We start from the raw sequence: 23,698 nt of genomic DNA, 5'->3' as shown, positions 1-23,698 counted from the left end.
TTCACGCATTTTTGATTTGGTAATTGCTTGATGAAAGATAACATAATAAAGAAATAAAGAAGCCAACACATATCACAAGTAATTATCGAGAAAAGATGAATCAAAACCTTAATAACGACATGCATTAATTTCTCAACAGATCTCACCTCATTTGAGATTGACGATTGAGATTCATCTAATTCACTAATTCAAATAGATTTTGCATTTCATTAGATTAACGGACTTTATTTTATAAAAAATGAATTACTTTAATAACTAAAGTAATTACTAAGGTTAAGGGTCTACTAGATGATTTCAATATGCCTAGACACTTAGGCCTATGTAGAAGTACCTGCCCAAGCTACAAACATCAACAGTCTTTGGCACCATGACCACTCTCCACACCAGTTGCAGCTCGAAACAGGTTAACGGTGTTTAAGGGCAGTGAGAAACCCATATCACCCTTACCAGATTTATGACCCAACAGCTGTAGCCTGGCAGGTTAGCTAAGCCAATTCCATGCGAAAAACCTTCTCCCACAACACTCAAAGTCCATTATATTTTCTCATATGTAGCTAAGCCAATTCCATGCGAAAAACCTTCTCCCACAACACTCAAAGTCCATTATATTTTCTCATATGCATTGTAATAATTTTGTTGTTAATAGAGATTTAGAAGTATATTTCAAAAAAGAGTCTTTGTTTGCTGGAAACAGTGGGGATATGGTTCCTGCTACTTGGCTTGAAATACATTTTCTAATGTACTAAATGTAGTATCCTGAATGTCTTTGAAAACAAAAATAGTCACAGCTCAATTATTTTTCTCTCCTTTCAGAGTTCTGGAGAAGATGATGTACATTAAGCTCAGTTTTTTGAGATTGTAATCGGACATTATTCTTTATGCAGATGCCTGGTACCCTTATGGCAATGGGACGCCTCAATCGACCTAGCATTATGGTTTATGGTGGGACCATTAAGGTTAGGTGTTTCTTACAATGGTTGCATCACTCTTGTAAGGTTACTTGTTATTATTGGAAAGTATAGAAAGCTTTTATAAGAACAGGAAAGCTTAAGCATAAGGTGTAATGCACAGAAGTCTTGAAAGACCTTTTATGTAATGTAGTGTGTGTGTGTGTGTATCATGATGTATAAAATTGCCTAATGGTTTAACCAATGTGGACATTGTTGTTTTCATTTTGATATGTGCAATAATGCTGAACAAATTCAGCTCAACAAAATTATTGATTTATCTTCTGCTTGCTACCCTGGAAAGATTTACAACTTTGTGTCAAAAATATTCAGAATTATTTTTGTTAAGTTGAGGATTACCAAAGTTAAATAAATGGTGATAATGTCGGTGTCGTAAAAAGGAATCAGAACTGAAGGATTAAGTGCAATTTCTATCTGATATGCATTCTTATGGCTTTATATTATTGCAGCCTGGGCATTTCCAAGGTCACACCTATGACATAATATCAGCCTTTCAGGTATATTTTGCTACGTTGTTACACATCATTTTGGCATTTGTTATGTCTGATCTATTCAAGCTTTTTGCACTTAATACCCTTGTTTTGCAGTCTCATTATTGAAATAAATTATTTTCATGTGGAATGTAAGTTTTGAAATCTGACAACTTAGTTATACATAAAGTGGGTTGATAGGATTTGTTTACCAAGTGAAAGGAATGTACTGGTTGCTTCTTGGAACCTATGCATATGGTGATAAAAAAGTTGATAGTTATGAATTTGGCTCTTGTTTGCTGTCTTCTTGTTTGTCCTGTGTACTGCGTCACTCCTATAGCATGCAGGGATGGTGCATACCAGATTTGAAGCTGTGGTCTTGTTTCAAAATTCAGTCATTGATAAAGTCAAAGTTGCTTCTGCTTTTGGGCAGTACTTTACTACTTAGTGCCTTCTAGTGGTTCTGAGTTAAACTGTTATTTTGAAATCTACTTCTACAACTGCATATGACCAAATGCCACAATGGGATCCAAAGAAGAACGAGGGTCTTGATCACATTGGGACGTGGGTCACAACAGTTGCTTTTAAATTTGGGATAACTTTACTTTTCCCTTTTTTAACAGCATTATTTCCTTTTCTATTTGGCAGTGCTATGGGGAATATGTCAATGGGTCAATCACTGATGAGCAGCGGATGGATGTGGTGCGCAATTCTTGTCCTGGTGCAGGAGCATGTGGTGGCATGTATACAGCCAATACCATGGCAAGTGCAATTGAGACCATGGGCATGACAATTCCTTACAGGTATCACTGGTTGGCTTAATTGATATTCAGTGAACACTGTTGAAGTAGTCGTCATTGCAAATTTTCTTTTGAATTACTTCACCTTCCTTAAATTTCACAATGTATCATACCTGAATTAATGAAGAATTGAAGCATCCAAAACTTTACTTTTGATCAGAGAATATGGAGTGAATTGATCATTTTCCAGGAAACCTGAGTTCATGCCATGTTTGTCTTATGTGCTTTTTCTGGACTAACTGGATCTTTTACAGTTCTTCAACACCTGCAGAGGACCCATTGAAGCTGGATGAATGTCGTTTGGCAGGCAAATATCTTTTGGAACTGATAAAATTGGATTTGAAACCAAGGGATATCATCACTATGAAATCCCTACGAAATGCAATGGTGATTACAATGGCTCTTGGTGGCTCCACCAATGCCGTCTTGCATTTGATTGCCATTGCCAGGTTAATAGACCCTTGTGCTTAAATTGAAAGTTCAAAGAATCACGGCATTCAATTTTTGTATGGTGGAAGCTATCCAGAATTTATTAGTGTCCTTTTCCCTGGAGTTTATTCTGATTATTTTACATTGGTTCTTCAATGGCAGATCAGTCGGTTTAGATCTGACACTGGACGATTTTCAGAAAATCAGTGATGAGGTACCTTTTCTTGCAGATCTCAAGCCCAGTGGGAAATATGTAATGGAAGACCTTCATAAGGTATGTCAGATTTTTCCATATTGATGTGGCATTTTCTTTTGCATTACATATCTAATTTATTCTTCCATCAAAGGAAGCTATATAATACATTGCAATACTGCCAGTGAAATATTCATATTTCATTTCTTATAACTGGTTAGAGCTTCATTTTTTATCAGGTTGGAGGAACACCGGCGGTAATTCGATATCTATTAGAGTTGGGACTCATAGATGGTGATTGTATAACAGGTGAGATTCCCGTCTTAACTTTAGCTGAGGCTGATATCACTATTATAGTGTTTGCTTAAAAACACACTTCGAATGATTGCAGTTACAGGAAAGACACTTGGAGAAAATGTAAAGAATTGTCCCCCTTTAACAGAGGGTCAGGTGAGACAAAGATTATAAGTGAAAGCAGTTTTTTGTGTTTGAATTTTTGATGAATCAAAATTTCAAATTTCAGTCTATTTCATGGGTGCTGGTGCAGAAAATAATAAGGCCATTCGAAAATCCAATTAAATCAACTGGACACATTCAGATATTGTATGGCAACTTAGCACCGGAGGGTTCTGTTGCGAAGATTACAGGGAAGGAAGGCCTGTATTTTTCAGGTGCAAGTTTTGGATGGATCTGTTGCGTTAACTTCTAGAGTATATGTATGGAGACATGGCAGTGTAGTTTCATAGTGAATTTCCTGGATTTTATTTTTAGCATTTTCTCAAGTATACAAGGCTTCCAGGTCCTGCTCTTGTGTTCGAAGGAGAAGAGTCCATGTTAGCAGCTATTTCAGAAAATCCGCAAAGCTTCAAGGTATTCTATTTTCATCCTATTTGGTAGTCTGTTTTTTTAGTGTAATGCCAATAAGAGGAAAGTCACTATTATAACATTTCAAAGGTGCCAGTTATCACCATGGGGCATGGTACTCCTGTACATATGATCGAGATTAGCCTTGATAATGATTGTCTATTCTTAATTATGCTGGACTCTGGATTAATATACATAAAAGCTTCAAATAACCTTAAATAGGCCTTAGTTTGGTCAAAATCCAAAAATTGAAGACACTCTAATATTAGAGCCTTAAATAAGTCCAAAAAGTTCTAAGTAGGTTCAAATCAAGCTTAATTCCTAGGTGTTATGGTTTTAAGGTTGCTTAAAGGATAATTAAGTTAAAACACTACTCTTTGAATAGTTTTATGGGGAACCTAACATGGCATATAATTGTCTTGGTTTTAACCTTGTACAATTAATTGATGCATACAAATGCTTAATCAAAACAGAACAGATGCAATGGCACTTACACACATTTAACATAGAAATTTTACCCTGGAAACCCAAACCTGGGAAAACCAGAAAGTTTTTTCAGTATATTATATCTTTACAATGTTACAATACAACATGTATATCATGCAGCATCCATAAACCCCCAATCCATTAAACCTGGATTAGAATACAACTGTAGTTCTATAACTGGAATTACAAAACCATAGGCTGAACCATTATGTGCCACAAAACTGCTAAAAGGAAAACCATGTGCTCAAAACTGCCAAAACCAGACAAAAAAGGGGGTACCTCCTTGTTGCGCTTGGCACATATGAATTGCATGCGGGACTAGTCATGAAAAGAACATATCGCATACCCAACAAATTGGACTTCTTTACTTCCCTTAAACCTAAGTCACCAAGATACGGAAATGGATCCGGATACAGATCCGTCAAGATTTTGAAAAGTCAGAATCTGGATATGGCAAGGATACGACAAGTACAAAAATATATAATAATATATATTTTTTTTAATTTAAAAAAACATATTCGAAGTTCAAAATCAAAACCATTCATAAATCACAACATTAACACTTAATATAAAAAACATTAAAACTAATATAGAATAGCTTTTATAATTTATAGTTTATATTATTTTAAGATATAATTATTTAACATAATATATGATAGTTTAAGTTATAATTATTAAATATTTAAATATAAGTTAACTATTAAATAATTTTAAATATTTAATATTTGTTACTATATTTATTAAATCTAATATTTAATATTATAAGTATATTTAAATATTAAAAATGTTAATATAACTATATTTAATATTAGTAATATTTTAAAATATTATTAATCATAATTTCAACTTATTTAAACTATCTAATGTTTATAAACTACATTCTAAAATAATTATAATTCAAAGCCTAAAATTTAAAACATACAATTTATTTTTCAACATGCAACCTTAGAAAAAGAAGCGTGTCATAATGGCTAGATTTACCTTCTACATCTTAACTCGGCGTCACTATAACTACTCAAATTATGCTATCTATCCACCTTAAAATCATAGAATTGACTGGCTGGCGATTTCAACACAAAAAGCATAGGGGTTTAGTTAAGGGGACCCCGATAGCTGCAACGTAAAAGCACAAAGTAGGTTAATAAAAATTCACAAAGATTGGGTTTAAGATATTAGATTAAGGTCCATCACTTTCGATCGATTAGCAGGGACCTGGAAACCAATCTGTTCTTAAGATCCCAAGTATGCGTTGTTGTTCGACATGTGCCGGGGTCTTTCCAAAGACCTTTCGTTCGATAGCAGTTTCATATACATCACAGTAAATTGAGCGATGCTTATTTCATGCGTTCGTTGTTGTCGGATCCGCCTCTAGAACCACGAGATCCAAACTTGGGCTAGCCAAAATGGTTTGAAAATTCCAGATACATTCCAGAACCATATGGCTGTCGGATCTTCCACTGATCCAGCCGGATCTGGATCCGTATCCATTTCAGATCGGTGGATCCATGTTTCTGCCATCTGACCCCCATGGATCCAGTAACATAGCCTTAAACATCATGTTTTTTCATGCGTATTCTCTTAGTCTTCCTTCCTTGTCTTATGGCGAGTAGGGTGTTGCCCAAACTCTTGCTTCTTTGCACCGAGAGGTGCTCTCCATCCTAGTATGGTGGAGATGTTGTAATGTAATGTTTAACATTTTGACCAAGTCAAATTACATAAAACTAAAAGGAAATAAAATTAAATTAAAAGATTAGTACAACATAATGTAAAGATTTTAACACTATCAAAATAAAATAAAAAAATAAAAACAAAAATAACCCTATAAAAATAAAATAAAAATAAAAATAAAAATGGCCCATGGTATTAGCCCATCATATTGAGAACCCATGGTATTCACGTGGAATATAACTTATTTAAAGTGTGAAATTAAACCAGCCTAGATCAATCATAACTCTAGATCTACCAAGCACTGAGAGGGATCAAATCTCTTGAGATGCAAACCTCTTTTAGAGTGAAAAGGGATTTGATCTCTCTTGACGCTTGGTAGATACGGAGTTATGATGGATCTAGGTTGGTATTTAATACATTTCGTTAAGGCTACTGAATATAATAGGACTGTAATTTAGAACGTCCTAGTGGTTCTATGGTTATTAATATACTTGTTTGAGTAATTGTGGAAGTTGTCATTTTTTGTGGAGAACTTAGAAGTTTCCTTTGCTATTTTGTTATTGTTATATTTTGAACATAACAAGTGGTATCAAAATCCTTTGACCTAATAAGACCAAACAAGAAATCACCAATAATTTTGTGAGCCAACAAAAGCAAGCAGGAGATGTGGTGTCCAAATGGTAAGTCACATGTGAAAGCTTGTTTTAGATTGTATAGAGAGGGAATGATGATATAAAACATTGTGTTGGTGTAATTGAGAACTAAATAAATGTGTTCTAATGAAAAATGTTGGATGGGTTTCATGAAATCCATAAGACACTGTTGACACCTAATCATAGGGATTGGGTGAACAATTGTAAATAGTGTAAATAAATAATAAGAGGAAATGGAGTCATCGGGAGATAAAACTCAGCAGTCACTCCCTCATGTATATAACTATGAACAACCTAAATGAATATACATAATCTCATTTGAGGAGTTACCTCCTGGCCTAACATGGTATCAGAGTCAGCTCCATTTTTGGCATTGCAGTCTGCCATTGTAACTCCCTTCTGCCATTTTTCAGAAATTTGCCGTGCAGTTTGCCATATTCTTCAGTTCTCTGCCCTCTGCGTGATAACTAGTGTAACGCTTGGTGTACCTCCCCTTGCAGCTCCCATACTTCGAAGCGCATTGTTTTATGAGGCCGCCAACAGTCCTGGTGCGCTATCTGGCCCATAAAAGCATTCTTGCAGCATTTTGAATGTGACTCAGTGTATACGCTACTTTTCTATCCTCCACCATTAGATTTCTAATGCTGAATTCCAACACCTTCTCCATGTATGCTGCTCATTCCAGGCTTCCTTGTCTTTGTTGCTTCCTTGTCTTTTGACTGGTTTTTTTTGGACATCTTTGCTGCTTCATCTAGTGTCATATCCATCTTTTTCTCAGTCAATGCAATTGTCTCAGCAATAATCACTGGCATGCTCGCCATTATATTCCACAGATGTTATTAGAACCTAATCAAATATCGATACAAAACTTGATAGAGGTAGTTTTTGCTGCTCTTCCTCCCACGCTGTTGCTGCTCCCTCCAGTAAGCTGCTCCCTCTAGACGCTGCTCCCTCCATACTGCATTTTTGACCAGAATTGCATTTTTTTCAGAATATTGCTATTACAGTGCAAATTTTTTTTCTTTAACACCAAAAGTGAAAATATTTTATATATTGGCAGCAAAAGTATTTTTTTACAGTGCATAGTTTAAAAAAAAATGCATTCATTGATATCTATTGTGGGAGTGGTTCTCACCGGCAAGGAGAACTATCCAGAATGGTCACGGAAAATCAAACACACTCTCATTTTTAATGAGCTGTGGAAAGGAGTGTGTGTTGGAGACGGAGACAAAGAACCAGAACAACCTACCTCAGACAAGGAATTCGCCATTTGGGAAAATAAGAACAGCAAGGCTTATGCCTTAATTGCAGCATCAGTAAATGAAGAGTTGAGTCGCCATATTTTGCCATTTTCAAATGCTTTCGAATCCTTACAAAAATTGAAGGAACTCTATGACTCACACTCTGCACTTGAAGTTGTTCAACTCATGATTAAACTCAGGATTAAATTGTTCAGCCTTGAATTACAAAATGATGATTCTCTTGCTCTTGCATCAGAAGTAAAATCTATTATGCATGATATCAAAGTCACTAATGTTGAACTAGACATTCCTCTTTTTCAAGGCAATTTATCCCACTTACTCAAATTATCTTGAGTCATTGCAAGCAAATGGAAACCTCAAAGAAATTACCTTTTACTCCCTTGTGAAAAAAATCGCTAAAAGAGAGAAAGCTTTTGGGAAGAAGACAACTCCTCAGTCTTCTGAAGACACTGTGTCTTGTACATAGAGAGAAGAATCTAGCTCAAGATTCTTCCAGAGGAAGAGGTGGTGGAAGAGGAAGAGGAAGAAGAAATTTCAGAGGTAGGGGGGGCAAACACTCTCAAGGAGAAAAGTCAGATTTGCATTGCATACGTTGCAAAAGAGATGGATCACATGATGCATCAACATGAAAGTTGCCTTGGGACAGAATTGAGCAGGAAAGAAACCAACCCAAAGGTAAACCATAAAACTAATGAGAAAGAGAAAGGTAAAGCACCTGAATCTGCTCACTATGTTGTGGCACACTGTAATATTGGAGTAAATGAAGACTTATTAAATGCTTCACTTACTTCTTGGAAAAATGATTGGTTGCTTGATTCAGGAGCAACTTGCCACATGACCTTTAGAAGAGAATTTTTTGAAGAATTTGCTGACAATGTTGATGGAGCAGTATACTTTGTAGACAAATCAAAACTCAAGCCATCAGGGCTTGGCACAATCAGGCTTAAATTGCCTGGTCTTCCAGACTTTCTTCTGCATCATGTTTTATATCTCCCATAGCTGAGGAGAAACTTGCTATCCTTGGTCCACATTCGCCAGCAAGGACACTCCATTCATATGTTTGATGGCAAGGTTGAGGTGAGAAAAGCATCAGATCACTCACTTGTCATGACGGGGATAGAAGAAGAAAGGCTTCTCAAGCTGCAAGGTACATTTGCTCGTGCACAAAATTTCTCATACAATTCTCATTATGAAGAAGGTACATTTCCGTCAAGTTTATTATGGCATGCTTGATTTGGACACTTGAACTATGACAACCTCCGCTTGTTGAAGAAAAATGGTGTTACTGGTTTGCCTACAATTCCTAGGAAACTTAAGTAATGTGATGCTTGCATTCTAGGAAAGCATAGCGAACAGTCTTTTCATGATTCACATTCCAGAGCACATAGAAAACTTGAACTCATTCATGTACATTTATGTGGTCCAATGCCTGTTCCTTCTGCAAATGGAAATAAATATATGATGACATTTATTGATGATTACACCAGAATGTGTTGGGTTTATTTATTGAAGAACAAATCTAATGCTTTTCAAACATTTAAGAACTTTCATATATGGATTGAAAATGATGCACAATCTCATATTGGCTCTATTCGCGTTGATAATGGAAAAGAATACACTTCAAATAAATTTGAAAACTATCTTCGCCAACATGGGATCAAACATCAAACAACTTTGCCTTATAATCCCCAACAGAACGAAGTAGCTGAAGGAATGAATAGGATAATCTTAAATATGGTGTGCTCCATGATGTTTTTCAAGAATGTAAAATTGATGTTTTGGGCTGATGCAATTCTATGTGCTGTATATGTAAAGAATAGATGTCCATCGAATGCTATTAGAAACAAGACTCCTTACGAAATGTGATATGGGCACATTCCTTCGGTAAAGCATCTCAGGGTCTTTGGTTCTACATGTTATGCCTTGATACCAAAGGTACATAGAAACAAGCTTGGTGCAAGGAGTCGTAAGTGTATCTTCTTGGGGTATTCAAACACCTCCAAAGAATACCGTCTTTATGATGAAGTCAATAAAAAGTTTGTTGTATCTAGAGATGTAATCTTTCTTGAATCATGCAAAACTGACATTGTTGTTGAGCGACAACTTGATCGCTTGGATAGATTCACAAATGAAAAATCAATTCAAGAATTTGATAATTAGATTCCACATCTTGAAGGGGGGATTCCTATACTAGATCAACCTGTGGAATCTTTTTCTGAAGCACTCTCTCCTCGCATGAAACTCCAACAACGAATGATACTTTGAGTGATGTGATTGACAGAATTGGGAGACTCAATCTTGATTCAGTCCCAACTTAATCAATTGAGCAGCGTGGACCATCTCAGAAAGGTCCCCCAAAGTGGCTGACAAAAACATTTGAAAGTGTTCATCCTGATGAGGTTGGAAAGGCAGGAACTAGAAATTCAACCCGACAAAATGGAGGTGATGTAGATAACTCTGATTCACCTGTTGATATGGATGTTTCTTATGATTGTGAATTGAATTTGTCTACAGATTTTGAACCAACTTCCTTCAAAGAAGCTGTTTCTCATGATGAATGGAAAGAAGCGATGCAAAAGGAGTATGTTGCCTTGATAAATAATGGCACTTGGAAGCTGGTTGATCCTCCATTGGGAACCAAACCAATTGGTTGCAAGTGGGTCTACAAGAACAAATATAAAGCTGATGGCTCACCTGACAAGCACAAAGCTAGGCTTGTGGGAAAAGGTTTTGGCATAGAAGGAAGGGGTCGATTATGAGGAGACTTTTGCGCCCACAGCAAAATGGGCTACCATTCAGACACTCTTTGCCTTAGCAGCTCAAAACGGTTGTAAAGTCCATCAAATGGATGTAAAAACTGCTTTCTTGAATGGAGATCTAAAAGAGAATGTTTTTATATCTCAGCCTAATGGATTTGCTGTGAAAGGACATGAACATAAAGTATGCAAATTTGTGAAATCCTTGTGTGGCCTCAAACAAGCACCGTGAGCCTGGTATGAAAAACTAACTGAGCATCTTTTGAAACTCAATTTCAAACATTATGATCTTGATGATGCAACTTCGTTTGTTAAGAAAGTTGGCAAAATAGTTGTATATCTTGTGGTATATGTAGATGATCTTTTGATGACAGGGAACAATGAGAGTTACATTGCATCCATAAAGAAGGAATTGAGGAAAGGGTTTGAAATGATTGATTTGGGCTATGTTCATTACTATCTTGGTATTGAAGTAACTCAACATCCGAAGTCCATATTCCTTTCTCAAAAGAAGTACATTGGAGATATGTTGAACAGGTTTGGCATGGTTGAATGCAATTTTTTGACTACTCCAATGGAACAAAACTTAAAACTCACATCCATTGAAGGAAAAGAATTTGAGGATGCAACAAAGTATAGACAACTTGTAGGAAGTCTCAACTACCTGACTACTACCAGACGAAACAGTTCATTTGTTGTTGGAATCCTCTCCAGGTTTATGCAAAAGCCTTGTGAGGGACATTGGTCTGCTGCAAAAAGAGTTCTAAAGTACTTGAAGGGAACTCAAGACTTTGGACTCAAGTATACACAGGTGGGCGACTTTAGCTTGATTGGATACTCTGATTCAGACTTCGATGGAGACAAAGAAACTGAGGTATCTACTTCTAGTTATGCTATGAGTCTTGGATCAGGAGCTGTCTCCTGGAGATCACGCAAACAATCAGTTCCAACAGATTCCACAACAGAGGTAGAATATGTGGCAGTAGCTGAGGCAACAAAAGAAATTGTGTGGCTCAGGAAAATTCTAGAAGATTTGCAGGTAAAACAAGTACATTCGACTCCACTCATGATTGACAATACCTCGGCAATAAAGTTGGTCAAGAACCCAAAGTTCCATGATCGAACGAAGCACATCAATACAAAATATCATCTGATTCGACATCATGTTGAGGCCAAAACAATCCATCTTCACCATTGTTCCACTAATGAGCAGATTGCAGACATCTTCACCAAAGCGCTTGGAAGAGAAAAGCTTGAAAGATTCAGAACGATGCTTGGACTCACCAACATCCCTTCAGATTAAGGGGGGAATGTTGACACCTAATCATAGGGATTGGGTGAACAATTGTAAATAGTGTAAATAAATAATAAGAGAAAATGGAGAGTCATTGGGAGATGAAACTCAACAGTCACTCCCTCATGTATATAACTATGAACAACCTAAATGAATATACATAATCTCATTTGATGAGTTACCTCCTGGTTTGACAGATACCATGAGAACTATAGAAAGAAATATAAAGTCTCATATCTGTAACGAACATAGTTCGTATACTTGCAATAATCTTAAGAATACTTCGAAGACAAAGACATCCATTGTACGACAAGTAAGTGTATATTGAATATTATATAAAGAATTGATGAGATAGATGGGATGATTAAAAATGAGTATGAGGGCTTGCTTATATACCCTAAGTAGGTACTTCTTCACCAACGGTCATTTATTGTTTACATTATTTATATTATTTTATATATATTTTATTCATAACATTGCCTTCCACTTCAAAAATCTTTGTCCTCAAAGCTTACTGATTAAAGGGCTTGATCTCTTTTCCCGTTTCAAGTATATTCTCGCCTCTAAACTTTCATCTTCGTTGATACTAGACGATATGATGCTCTAAGTGATAAACAAAATTGTTGGATTGAGAATGGATCTGACCATCCTAGTTTATTCTTCTGTGGAATCTTCCGATCATTGGAGATTTGTAATGAATCGTTATCATAGGACTGGATTTTGCAAGCTTTAGTATTCCTTGGAACATTAATTTTCCGTTCTGAATGGTTCAAATATATAGACTGACTTAGTTGTCTACTCTTATGGCTCAGATGTCGATAAGAGTTCTGTTGGTTGGATTTCCCCTTATTATATGTGTGGTAATTTTCCTCATTTACTTCAGGTATTGTTGTTGTTGAGTTGGTTACTGAATCATCACTTGGAATTTCCATTGTTTGAACTACAATATCTGAATTGGTTTTAACTTCTATAGGTTTCTCTTCTTCTTGAGTTGTGATATTTACTGGGTCGGAGTTCGTATCTTTTTCTTCAACTTGGATTGAAGACTTCGACACTTCTTTCATGATAAATTCTTCTAATTTGTTGTTCAATGATTTCTTATCATTTTTAAGTTTCTTAATTTGAGTGAGTAGACTTTGATTATGATTTTTGAGACATAAGAGTTCCTCATTTTTTGAGTCAATTTTATTTTGGCATTCAAGCTTCTCGTCTTTTAAACACTTGATTTGTTCTAATAATTTTTTGTTAAGGTCCTTTAAGCGTAAATTTTCCTCATCTGTCTCTGACAGAATTTTGTTGAATTTCTTGTCCAAACTTCCTTTTTCTTGTCCTAACCTGTGCTTATTAGTTTTAGAATTTTTGATTTGTGTAAGTAGTTTTTGTATATGATGTTTTAAATGAAAGTTTTTTTTGTTTTTATTGGATATGGCATCCTCAAGCTCTTTTTGCTTCTCCGATATTGAGTTTTGATTCATTTGAAGTATCAATTTCATAACATCCTTAAAGTTTTTTGATGAGGATATTATCGATTTTGACTTCAGTGTCATGTCTCGAAATGTGATCATCTTTCCCTTATAAGAAAACATCAATTTTTTCTTTTTCTTTATGTTTAACATGAATGCACCCAATTTTCTAAACTAAGGTTGACCAAGAATTATGTCAACCTCTATGTCATGCATTTTTACAACATGAAATTGCGATACATACTCATAATGATCTACTCTTATTTGTAAATCATGTAAATCATTAATTTCATACTTTTTTCCAAAATAATCTATTGTTTTGCCTAAATATTTATGTAATTTTTGTTGTTGCTTGTACTAATAACGATATTAACTTTTTTCTCTTGGATGGTCCCTCTTAATGTAATTAACTTGTGATGTGTGATTAAAATACCCTTATAGTTATCAATAATTTTTCGTCAAACAATACTTTGACGTCCACGATAAATGGCCCTTTATATATATATATATATATATTATTCTTTATAACCCTCTATTATTATTATTTTTAGTTTTATTTTTATTTTATATCAACTAATTCCTTTCACTTTACACCTTTGATATATTAAATAAAGGTTTGTAATACCTCAGTTGGAATTTTTATTAAATTCGACCTCTTCCTATATATATATATATTTTTTAAATTTGTTTTACCTTAATTATTGACTTTTTCTAAATAAAACTTTGTGTTACCTTAATTTCTTTTTTGAAGCTCATAAATGTGTCCTCTCCTTAAGTCACGACTTTTGATAACTCTATGGTCACGATTATAGACAAAGGCGACTGATGGGTTGGTGGTTTTACAATGCAGAAGCTGAACGGTGGCAATGTTATACATGGGTGGCGTTTTGCACAGTTTGGTGACGGTGGCGATTTGTAAAGTTACGAGATGTTGGCAGTGGCGGTGGAATGTAGTTGCAAACGATGTGGGGCAATGCAACAATAGCAATGGTAGACGAAACCTTGACAACGGATTAAATATGTTTGGTTGTTGATGGAAGTGCAATCGATCGGTGGCAGAGGATTTTTGCAGCGGTGGATGCCGATGTGTCGGAAAAGAGACGACAACAGAATTCGAGGGAGGCAGAAAGTTGTGGTGGCACCATGGTGGCGAAAAAACAGGTTGGAAGATTTGGTCAGTGATGACGGTGCAGTGGTTGAGAGACAAAACAGGTGGAACAGAGCAAAGACAGGGAAAAAGAGTTACCACCGGTTGCACGAATGTAATGCAGTGGATAATTTTGAAAGGGCTGACGACCGTAACACTAGTGTGTGACGCTGAACTAGGGAAATGTCGACAGCGTGGGAGGTGGCAGTGAATTGTGTGTGGTGGCTCTCAGACAGTTGGTCAGGGACTCTGCCTTATTCAAGAACGTGGCCGATTAACATGTGGCAGAGTCGCGATGGTTGTTGCGTGGCAGAGTCAAACCCGTCCTTCGATATTGTTGTTGGCTGGATCCTTCTCCCTTGCTGCCCCTTGTTCTTCTTCCTTTCAATCTTGCACACTTGGATGAATGCCCTTTTCCAACCAATCACTAAGATCTTACTATCTCACTGTGTCTTGTGCTAACTAATGTGTATTCTACCTTAACCTAGCCTTCCTTTTAAAGTTTGAGTTATTGTCTGAATCCACAAACCAAATCTCCAAGGTGATTGACGATTGAGATTAGATCTCAACTCCACTTGAGATCAATGGTTGAAATTCATCTAATTCGCTAACACAAATAACCTTTGCATCTCATTATATTAACTTGCTTTTTTTATTTATAAAAAGAAATTACTTTAATTATTCCTTTAATAAAGTAATTTCATAAGGGTAAAGGTCCTTTGGACAACTTCCACACATTTAGACAGTTAGACTTGTGCGGAAGTACTTGTTCGATGCTATTATCATCAACACTCCCACTTACTGAGGAAGTTACTTCTTGAAGGGCCACTTGGTATTGGTTTTCCCTCCAGTCTTGGCATAATGTCCCATGCAGTGTTGTGAACATCGTGATTTTATCGCGCTTTTTTCGAGCTAACGATTTTATCGGCCAATAACATCGACGTTTTTTTCAAGTTGAAAAAATCGGGAAAAAATCCCGGGGCACAGAAACAACGAGCTTTTAAAGGCAATTTTCAGTTTTTTTTTGATTCATTTTGCAGACAGCGGGCAAGAGTTAGAGCTAAGGAGGAGGAGAGCTCATCTACAAGGGCAAGAGATGAGAAAAGTGAAGGAATTTAGCATCCCAAGAAAAAAAGTCAAGTTTTTACCAAGTTTCTTCAATAGAGTGTGGTTTTTAGGTATGGGCATCAAATTTGGCCCCTTTTTTGTTTTTCCTTGGGTTTCTATCACCCATTTATTTTTCATGATTTTTGTTTGGATTTGAGTGTGTTTTTTTTGTCATTTTTGTTGCATTTAGTGGAGAGGTTTTTTTGGGTAAAAAATGCAAAATCTTGATTGTTAGTTTGATTTGTTTAATTTCTTCTTGTGCCCTAGTTTTTTTCGTCACTTTTGCTTGGGTTTGAATGTGTATTTTTTTCCATTATTGTTGCATTGAGTTGAGGGTTTTTTTGGTATCAAATTCAAAATGTTGTATGTAAATTTTAATTTCATTTGTTTAACTTGCAATTCTTCTTGTACCCTAGGTTCAAATTTCGAACTTCAATCTTACATTAAAATTCAAGATTCAATGCCAAGGAAATTGGATCCCTTGTGGGAATTTGGTGAGCCTAATGGAGGGTTTGACAGATCAAATTTGACTTGCAAGTTATGTGGGCATCATATGACAGGTCGTATACAAATTGAAGTACCACCTTGCACAAATTCCTGACCATGAGGTAGAGCCTTGCTCAAATACAAATCCAGATATCATTCGAAGAGCCCTCAAATCATTGGAAGAAATAGAAACAACCAAACTGTCTAAGGCAACTCTGAAGAGTCAAATAGCAGGGGGTGGAGTGTCAGGATTGGGAGGTGACCGTGAGAGTGGTACTAGTTCTACTTCACCATTAGTAACTACAGCCAACCCCATAGCTACCTCGTCATTTTTTGTTTCTAGAACCACAACTGGTGCGCAACCATCTATCTCGTTAGTTATAAAAAAAGGGAGAAGGAAGACGTTGACAAGTTGTTGGGCAAGTTTCTTCTTTGGAGTGATATTCCTTTCAGCATTGCCATGAACAATCCATTTTTGCAGCTCGCGATTGATGCTATTGCTATTGTTGGCCTAGGGTACAAAGCCCTTTCATATGATGACTTTAGAGGGCAGATTCTTCAAAATGAAAAGGTTGACTGCACTAAGAGATTGGAGGAGTTTAGGGGATTATTGGCACACACAAGATACACTGTGATGTCATATGGTTGGACCGTTTAAAATGGTAAAAGCCTTATTAAGTTCTTGGTTATTTGTCTCAAGGGAACAATGTTTATGAAATCTGTTGATGCATCTGCACATATCAAAGATGCGTGATTATTATGTGATTTGTTGGACGTGTTCATTCAAGAGGTGGGTCCACAACATGTTGTCCAAGTCATAATGGACAATGTTGCAAATTATGTTGCTGCTGGAAAGATGCTTATGGAGAGGCATCCTAACTTATTTTGGATACCTTGTGTTGCACACTGCATTGATTTGATGTTGGAGGACATAGGAAAAATTCCTTTTGTCAAGGATATTGTTGAATCATAAAAAAAATTACAAAATTTATATACAATCATGCATCTGTGCTTTATTTGATGTGAACATTCACCAACAACGAGTTGGTGCGCCCTGCCATTACACAATTTGCCACTAGTTTCATATCTCTTCAATCCTTCCTGAATTCTATGTGGGATGTGAAGAGAATGTTTCTTTCAGAGGAGTGGCGTGCTTTGTCATATAGCCGCAAACCAGAGGGAGAGGCCATATGCAGGTTAGTTTCATACTAGGAAAGCTTTTGGGTGGGAGTGCAGGAGGTGTGTAGCATTACTGAACCTTTGGTAAAGGTTCTTCAATTAGTTGATGGAGATAATGCCGCAATGAGCTACTTGTATGAGGCCATGGATAGGGCCAAAGAATCCATTTGGAGCTACTATGATGATAGGGGGGATGAGGGGTTTGAGAAACAACAACTCCTCTGGGAAGTGATTGATGAGCGGTGGAACAATACACTCCATCATCTCATTCATGCTGCAGAGATCTACCTGAACCCCGCATTTTCTTACTCCTGTGGTTTCTTATTTGATGCTGAGGTCATGGATGGATTCTTCACTTGTGTTCAGAAGATGGTGCCATCTCTAGTAGAATGTGCAGAAATTTCCAAAGAAATGGAGATATACAGGATGGCAGGTGTCCCATTTAGCTTTGACATGGCTATCTATGATTGTAGGAGAGGTAACTTGAGAGGACACCTGATGTGGAGGCCATCTCATTGGATGGGATTGACACCACTGCTACATGGAGGGTTGAGGCCGAGAGGCCTATCATGGTGTTGGCCCCTGATTGGTTAGAGTAGGAGGTAGTGGAGGGGGTAGAGGAGGAGGAGGAGGAGGAGGTGACACCACCTACCCCTATCACCAGTAGAGGTCGTGGTCTACCTCCTATAGCTCCTAGTTCATCAGATTCTAGAGCACAACAGAGTCCACTGCCAGCTTCACTGCCTTCTTCATCTAGAGGGAAAGCCATTACATTTTCTCGCAAGAGGGGCAAAGGAAATCAATAATATTAGTTATTTGGTTTATTTCATTGTATATGACATTATGACTCATGATATGAGATACATTGTTATATTTTTTGTTGATATTTTGAGGCTGAGTTGGGACTCAGGACTTAGTATTCAGGACACGATTCACTGTTATGTGTGATATAGCACTAGGCATGATATTACACATCTTATATATTAGTTCTCTTTTCCTATTAATGTGTCAATGCATTTATTTTATGTTGTGGGTGCTTTAGATACTAAAAGAATTGAAAGAAATTGAATATTTTTGTATTTTTCGATTTTTCGCCGATTTTTACCGATTTTTTTTCTCGATTTTTACGATTTTTTCCGATTTCGTACCCTCGCAGATTTAATCCCGATTGTGATGTTCGCAACATTGGTCCCATTCATCATCCTTCACCATGGCTTTCCTCCAATTCTCCTAGTTTGTTACCTCAACAATGATGTTAGTCATCAGTGCTATGTAGTTTAGAAAATTCTTTGGAGGCTTGCTCTCCATAAATGTGCTCCTAGGAACCTCAACATGTTCCTGAGCATCCTTTAATGTTTGCTTAAATCACCTAGGTCTCTTGGCATAACTGGAAGGAGTTACTAACTCCTCCCCACCTGAAGGTTGACTCCCTAAACTGGAAGTCTCTAAACATTGTTCTCCCTTCAAAGGAACCAGTGTCTATGGTCTCTATGCAAAATTGAAGAAACCAGATTGAAGGCAAAGACTGATGTGGGATCAGGTGAGAAAAATCGAGCATATGTCACAATGACAAAAGGAAAAGGAAAATTTGGAAAGTTTGGTTCCCCGAAAAAGAAGAAGAACATGGCTAAGATTCAATGCTATGGTTGTCAAGAATATATGGCATTATAAGAGAGATTGTCCTAAGTTCAAAAAGGACAATAACAAAAGAGGAAGAGAAGAATCCCATATCATCGAAGAAGTGGAGGAAGCTGAAATGAAGAAATCCAAGAAAGAGGAAGTAAGAGATCTCTACTATGACTGAGATAGTCTTCCTCACCTAAGTTCTTTTCAAGTTCCTGTTCTCAAGTTTTCTGTTGTAAGATATGGCTATCATGATTCACTAAGAAAAATGATGGGATGCATCATGGCATCATAGAAGCATTGAAAGCAAGAGCTCGTGAAATCATCATAGAGAAGCATGAAAGATGGTTGAAATTGAAGTCCATGGCAGTCAACTATGGAAGGATATAACTCTTGGTGACCTCATTAAAAGCATAAGTGGCACTTATGGGAAAAAGGGAAAAAGTCGTCTGGGACAAGGCTCATCATACATCAAAAGGAAACATCTGCTGGATGGGGATACTCAAGATCCTCAAAATTCTTTGATGGAATCTTCATCGGAAGGTTCACTGATCTAGAGGGGAAGCAAGTGTTTCATTAGGAATTTCAACTTGTGGAATTCATGGGATGGTTGTATGATATCAAAAGAGGTGAAGCAGATCAAGGGATTGAAGTTCTTTCAATCAAGGAAACTGCTGAAAGGAAGTCTAAGATGACCTGAAGAAAAATGAGGTATGTATGCTTGTATTCAATATTTTAGTGTCATGTCATATGGTCGTAGGTAACATGGATAAATGTTCTATCTCGAGAGCATGATCAAAAGAAAGGATCTCCTCCTTTGAAAGGAAGCAGGAAGGCATGGGTCACACATTTAAATCAACATAATATGTCCTCATATGAAATATGAGGTGGTTGACAATGATTGGAGGAACTCTGATTGGAAGTTCTTGGGAATGAAAAATGTGTGAAGAAAGAAAGGAAGAGATCGTGAAATATGCAACTATGGAGAAAGGCAATCAACATCCGAGGAATGAAAGATTTGAATAGGATATCTCCATGAAAGATATGAAGACTCTGATGAAGTCTGAAAAAGAAAGAGATCCTTGACAATATATATATATATCTTTTGGAGATGTGTCAATATGTATGCAGGATGTGTGATGATGAAAAGCCATCACAAAGGTAATTTAATGATTCATTTCTTATTTTTGGATAATATTTGGATGGGTGATGTAGGGCTGCCCATGGAAGAGCTATGGATATCTTCCACCACTGATGTCCATGTAGTAGGATGAAAGATCCTTAAGGAAACATGGCATGAAGAAGGCAACATGGCATGAAGGAAGGCCAAATATGAATTGATGGATCACTTTTCGATGAAAGGAATAAAGACATGACTAACTCATGATGAAAGTGATGGATGGTCTGTGCCCTATGAAGAAGTCCCGTAAAATGTAGACTCCTTGACAAAGAAGAAAAATTCATGACATCAAAGGAAGGAGTTCTACAAGCAGCTGGTTGTCCCATGATCTCCACTTGGAGAGTTGCTTGGTCAAGTCCCTATTTAAGAGGGAGCTTGGGTACATTCCTTTATGGAATGGGTTGGTCATCCCTGGTTAAGAGGGAGTGACAATTGTGGTTCTCTATCTCATGTGTCATGCACTAGACCAGGACTAACAACCGTAAGTCTTAGTGAAGGCCATGAGGAGAGAGATAGACACATCATTCTTGTCTTCACTTGGGAAGACAGAATGGAGGATTGGGTAAACATCTGGCATCCGATACTCTTTGAGGATGAGTTAGGGCATCCAAGATAAGAGTAGTCGTAGAGGATCGATATTCTTTGAGGATTGGGAATCCAAGATAAGAATAGTCTTGAGAACTCGGGTGGGGTATGTTCCGAGAGAGACAATGATGAGGGTGTCTATACATCATTGGTCTTGCCAACATTGTGCTATGGTTTTGTGGAGAGATAGAGCTATTAGTCGAGGCCTTGCTATGTGACAATGCTGGTTGATATGATGCTATACAAATGGGTTACCAATTTGAGTCTTCTTATGAGAATTGTTTAGTTTGAGAATGTCCAAGCACCTTGTATGGATTAGGAATACCTCCCTAGTTAAGAGGGAGTGTTGAAAAAGTGTAACTAGGTTCGGTCTTCATAATGACATGTGTAGTTGTGATTTTATGTATTTAATGTAACTAGGCTTGGTCATAAAGTCAAATTGAATCAATGTCATATATGAAGGACCCTTCTTGGGCATGTTACATATTTGTATGAGTTATTAAAAGAGTAAAAAGGCCCTCCGAGACCAAGCAAAAGCACCTCCAACAAGTCGACCTTAAATGAAATAATGGAACTACACCAAAGGACATGTCAGCTCACCCGCAACTCAAGTCGGCTTATTTGACGGACAAGACACTATAAATAGGCAACTCGACTCTCATTTAGTTACCTAATGATATGGATCTATCATTAGTTATATCTTAAGTCTAAGTAGGCTTGTTTGCAGTCTAACGTCTATCCTTCTATTTCTATATGTAATGGTGTGTTGCAACCTCCATTTGCTTTAGTCACTTGCATGTACTCTTGTCTGGAGTACATATGTTCCATTCTTTGTGGTTTTCAAATTGACATAAAGCTTTGGAGTTTCCTATGTCTTGTCTCATGCAATGTGGCTAGCTAGGGGGGTTTCAAGAAACTCTTGCAAGATCCTACTTTGCAACCTAACTTCATTTGGAGTAAGAATTCTATATTTATACTATAAAACATGTTCTTCTCTCCCAAAATTGTGAAGAAAGTGAATTGGTTGCAAAGACGCTATTCTTTGTTGGCACCACCATCTTGCTCTTAAGCTTGTCTTCTTCCTTGAGAGCTCCTTAGATGTGGGTGAGATTGCAATACCATAAGGGGCTTGTTATAAATCATCTCCAACCACCTTTTGCCTTCAAGTTTTAACTATGTAAGATATTCTTAATATAAACTCATAATGCATGATGGTTCCTAGTCGCTTTGTGATGCTTTTCTTTCCTTAGGAGGACAAAAGAACCAAGGTTTATTACTAGTAACAACTTTTGATGAAAATGATATTTCCATGTTTTAATTGCTTCATCAATTACAAGCAAAATTCTTGGTAGCAAATGGAGTACCTTTGCTCAATCTTACCTATCTTACCACTTTCATAGGTTATCATTTTGTGATAAAATTGACCCAAAGGATATGCCAGTAGCATCTATAATTTTCAGATAGGCTAGGAAGAGTTGATAGTGGTTCCTTCTGCTGCACAACTAGCAGGCCTAGTTAATAGGCTAAATCTAGAGGGCACAACAATAATTTGGGACAAAGGCCCACTGTCACCACAGCCTATGCCCCCTTATCTTTTGGATTTTCACCGACAGGAGGAGTCCCAATATGGAGGAAATCACTTAGGATGATAGGATCAATGATGAGATGTAAAATGATTTCCAAGGCCCATTCAAGGAGAGGCTCAATTAATGGTTCAAATGCTTCACGAGAAGCTGAAAGGCTCTCCAAGAAAGACCTATGAAGGATGACTAGACCTTGGGCTCGGGAATGTTCGATGATGCGTGCCTAAGGTCAAGACTTCCATTATTCCTCACTCGTGATTAATACGTCTATACTAGGGTTCAAAATGAGGCAATGATGGTTCATTCAGTTGAAAGATTCGATCAAAGTATGAGCTTTGGGGAAAGCTAGGATGACTTTCCATGAAAAACCCCTTAGAGAAATACTATAAGAGACCTAGGGTTGAGAGATACACTGAGGTAAAGGCTCATCCAATGGTCAACCATAGTTAAGAGAAAAGGTTTTGGATGATGAACTACAAAGTGAAAATGTTCAAGAAATTTCCAATTCAAAAACAACGTCAAGGGTTCCCACTTGGTGTGATAGCTAGGGCATCAATTTATTTGAAATTCCATTGTCAGGATTCGTTCAAAACAAGAGGGTGCCTACAAGAGACACAAATGAAGAAATTTGTCTGGACGGAATCCCAAAATTCTTCCTCAAAATTTCACATCAAGCCCTAGACAATCTCCTTATCCTTAGAGGGACGAAGAAAAGAGGAAGAAAGTAGGTGAAAGAATGATATTCCGTTGAGTTAATGTGATCACCAAGGATCTAGGACCAGTGCCTAGCCATTGGGAAGATTGGAGTCAAAATGATCTCGACTTGGCAAACTTTGCTCTTCAAGGAGGCCTAAAGAAGCAACTTCACTATCTATGGATGCAACTACACGACAACTTTAGACTTTTACACTTCGATGACAATTATTATGGAGTTTCAAGGATGCAAATGCAAATTATCCCCTAGGAACATTCATTCATTCTTTGTCCAATGAGTAACACATGCAAAAATCTCCAATAGTTTCAATGATTCCACTAATTCACATTAATTAGGGCACATTATTTCACCATAAGAAAATAATTCCATGCATTAGACATTCATTAAAACAAAAATATAACATTATATTGCACTTACAAGAGAAGTAAGAATATATCCATCCACAATCTTGCCAACAAGAAGCTCCAAAAGAGATAGCGAAAATTTTCCATACATCAAAATGCATTTAATCATCCAAATCACTCCACAAAGTGCAGGCCGAAATTCTCTAATAGAGAGGTTGAAAATCCCAAGTGTGATGATCCAATACAAATGAGGCTCACTTTTATTTATATGAGCCTTTAGAAGTTCGATTTAGCCTAATTGGACTAATTGAGCCCCTAATAATATTTTAATGTGCAAAATAACAACTTTGGTGACAAGCCCAACAAATAGCTCAAATGTGTAAAATAAGCCTTCCTAACGAGGCCAAAATGTTAAAACAATGGTGCAAAGGACCGTTGGAAGG

The 23,698-nt window shown here is 36.9% G+C and overlaps 1 protein-coding gene across 1 annotated transcript in view; it reads left to right on the top strand.

Annotated features, from left to right (window-relative positions):
* The window catches only part of LOC149190757 (dihydroxy-acid dehydratase, chloroplastic-like), a 101,568-nt gene that overhangs the window by 36,901 nt on the left and 40,969 nt on the right, over nt 1-23,698 (top strand). Inside the window, exons 2-10 of the mRNA XM_089412260.1 lie at nt 885-956; nt 1,418-1,465; nt 2,087-2,241; nt 2,493-2,687; nt 2,830-2,941; nt 3,100-3,169; nt 3,252-3,310; nt 3,408-3,531; nt 3,660-3,730. Of these exons, the coding sequence (XP_089268386.1) occupies nt 885-956; nt 1,418-1,465; nt 2,087-2,241; nt 2,493-2,687; nt 2,830-2,941; nt 3,100-3,169; nt 3,252-3,310; nt 3,408-3,531; nt 3,660-3,730 (906 nt within the window). The remainder of the gene's footprint in view (nt 1-884; nt 957-1,417; nt 1,466-2,086; nt 2,242-2,492; nt 2,688-2,829; nt 2,942-3,099; nt 3,170-3,251; nt 3,311-3,407; nt 3,532-3,659; nt 3,731-23,698) is intronic.

This window comes from Pinus tabuliformis, chromosome 3_1 (genome assembly GCF_031772625.1).
Source record: "Pinus tabuliformis cultivar Carrire ecotype Pingquan chromosome 3_1, CPIR1, whole genome shotgun sequence".
Taxonomy (NCBI): domain Eukaryota; kingdom Viridiplantae; phylum Streptophyta; class Pinopsida; order Pinales; family Pinaceae; genus Pinus; species Pinus tabuliformis.
The sequence above is the reverse complement of the archived record's forward strand: the minus strand, read 5'-3'. Positions and strand labels throughout refer to the sequence as shown.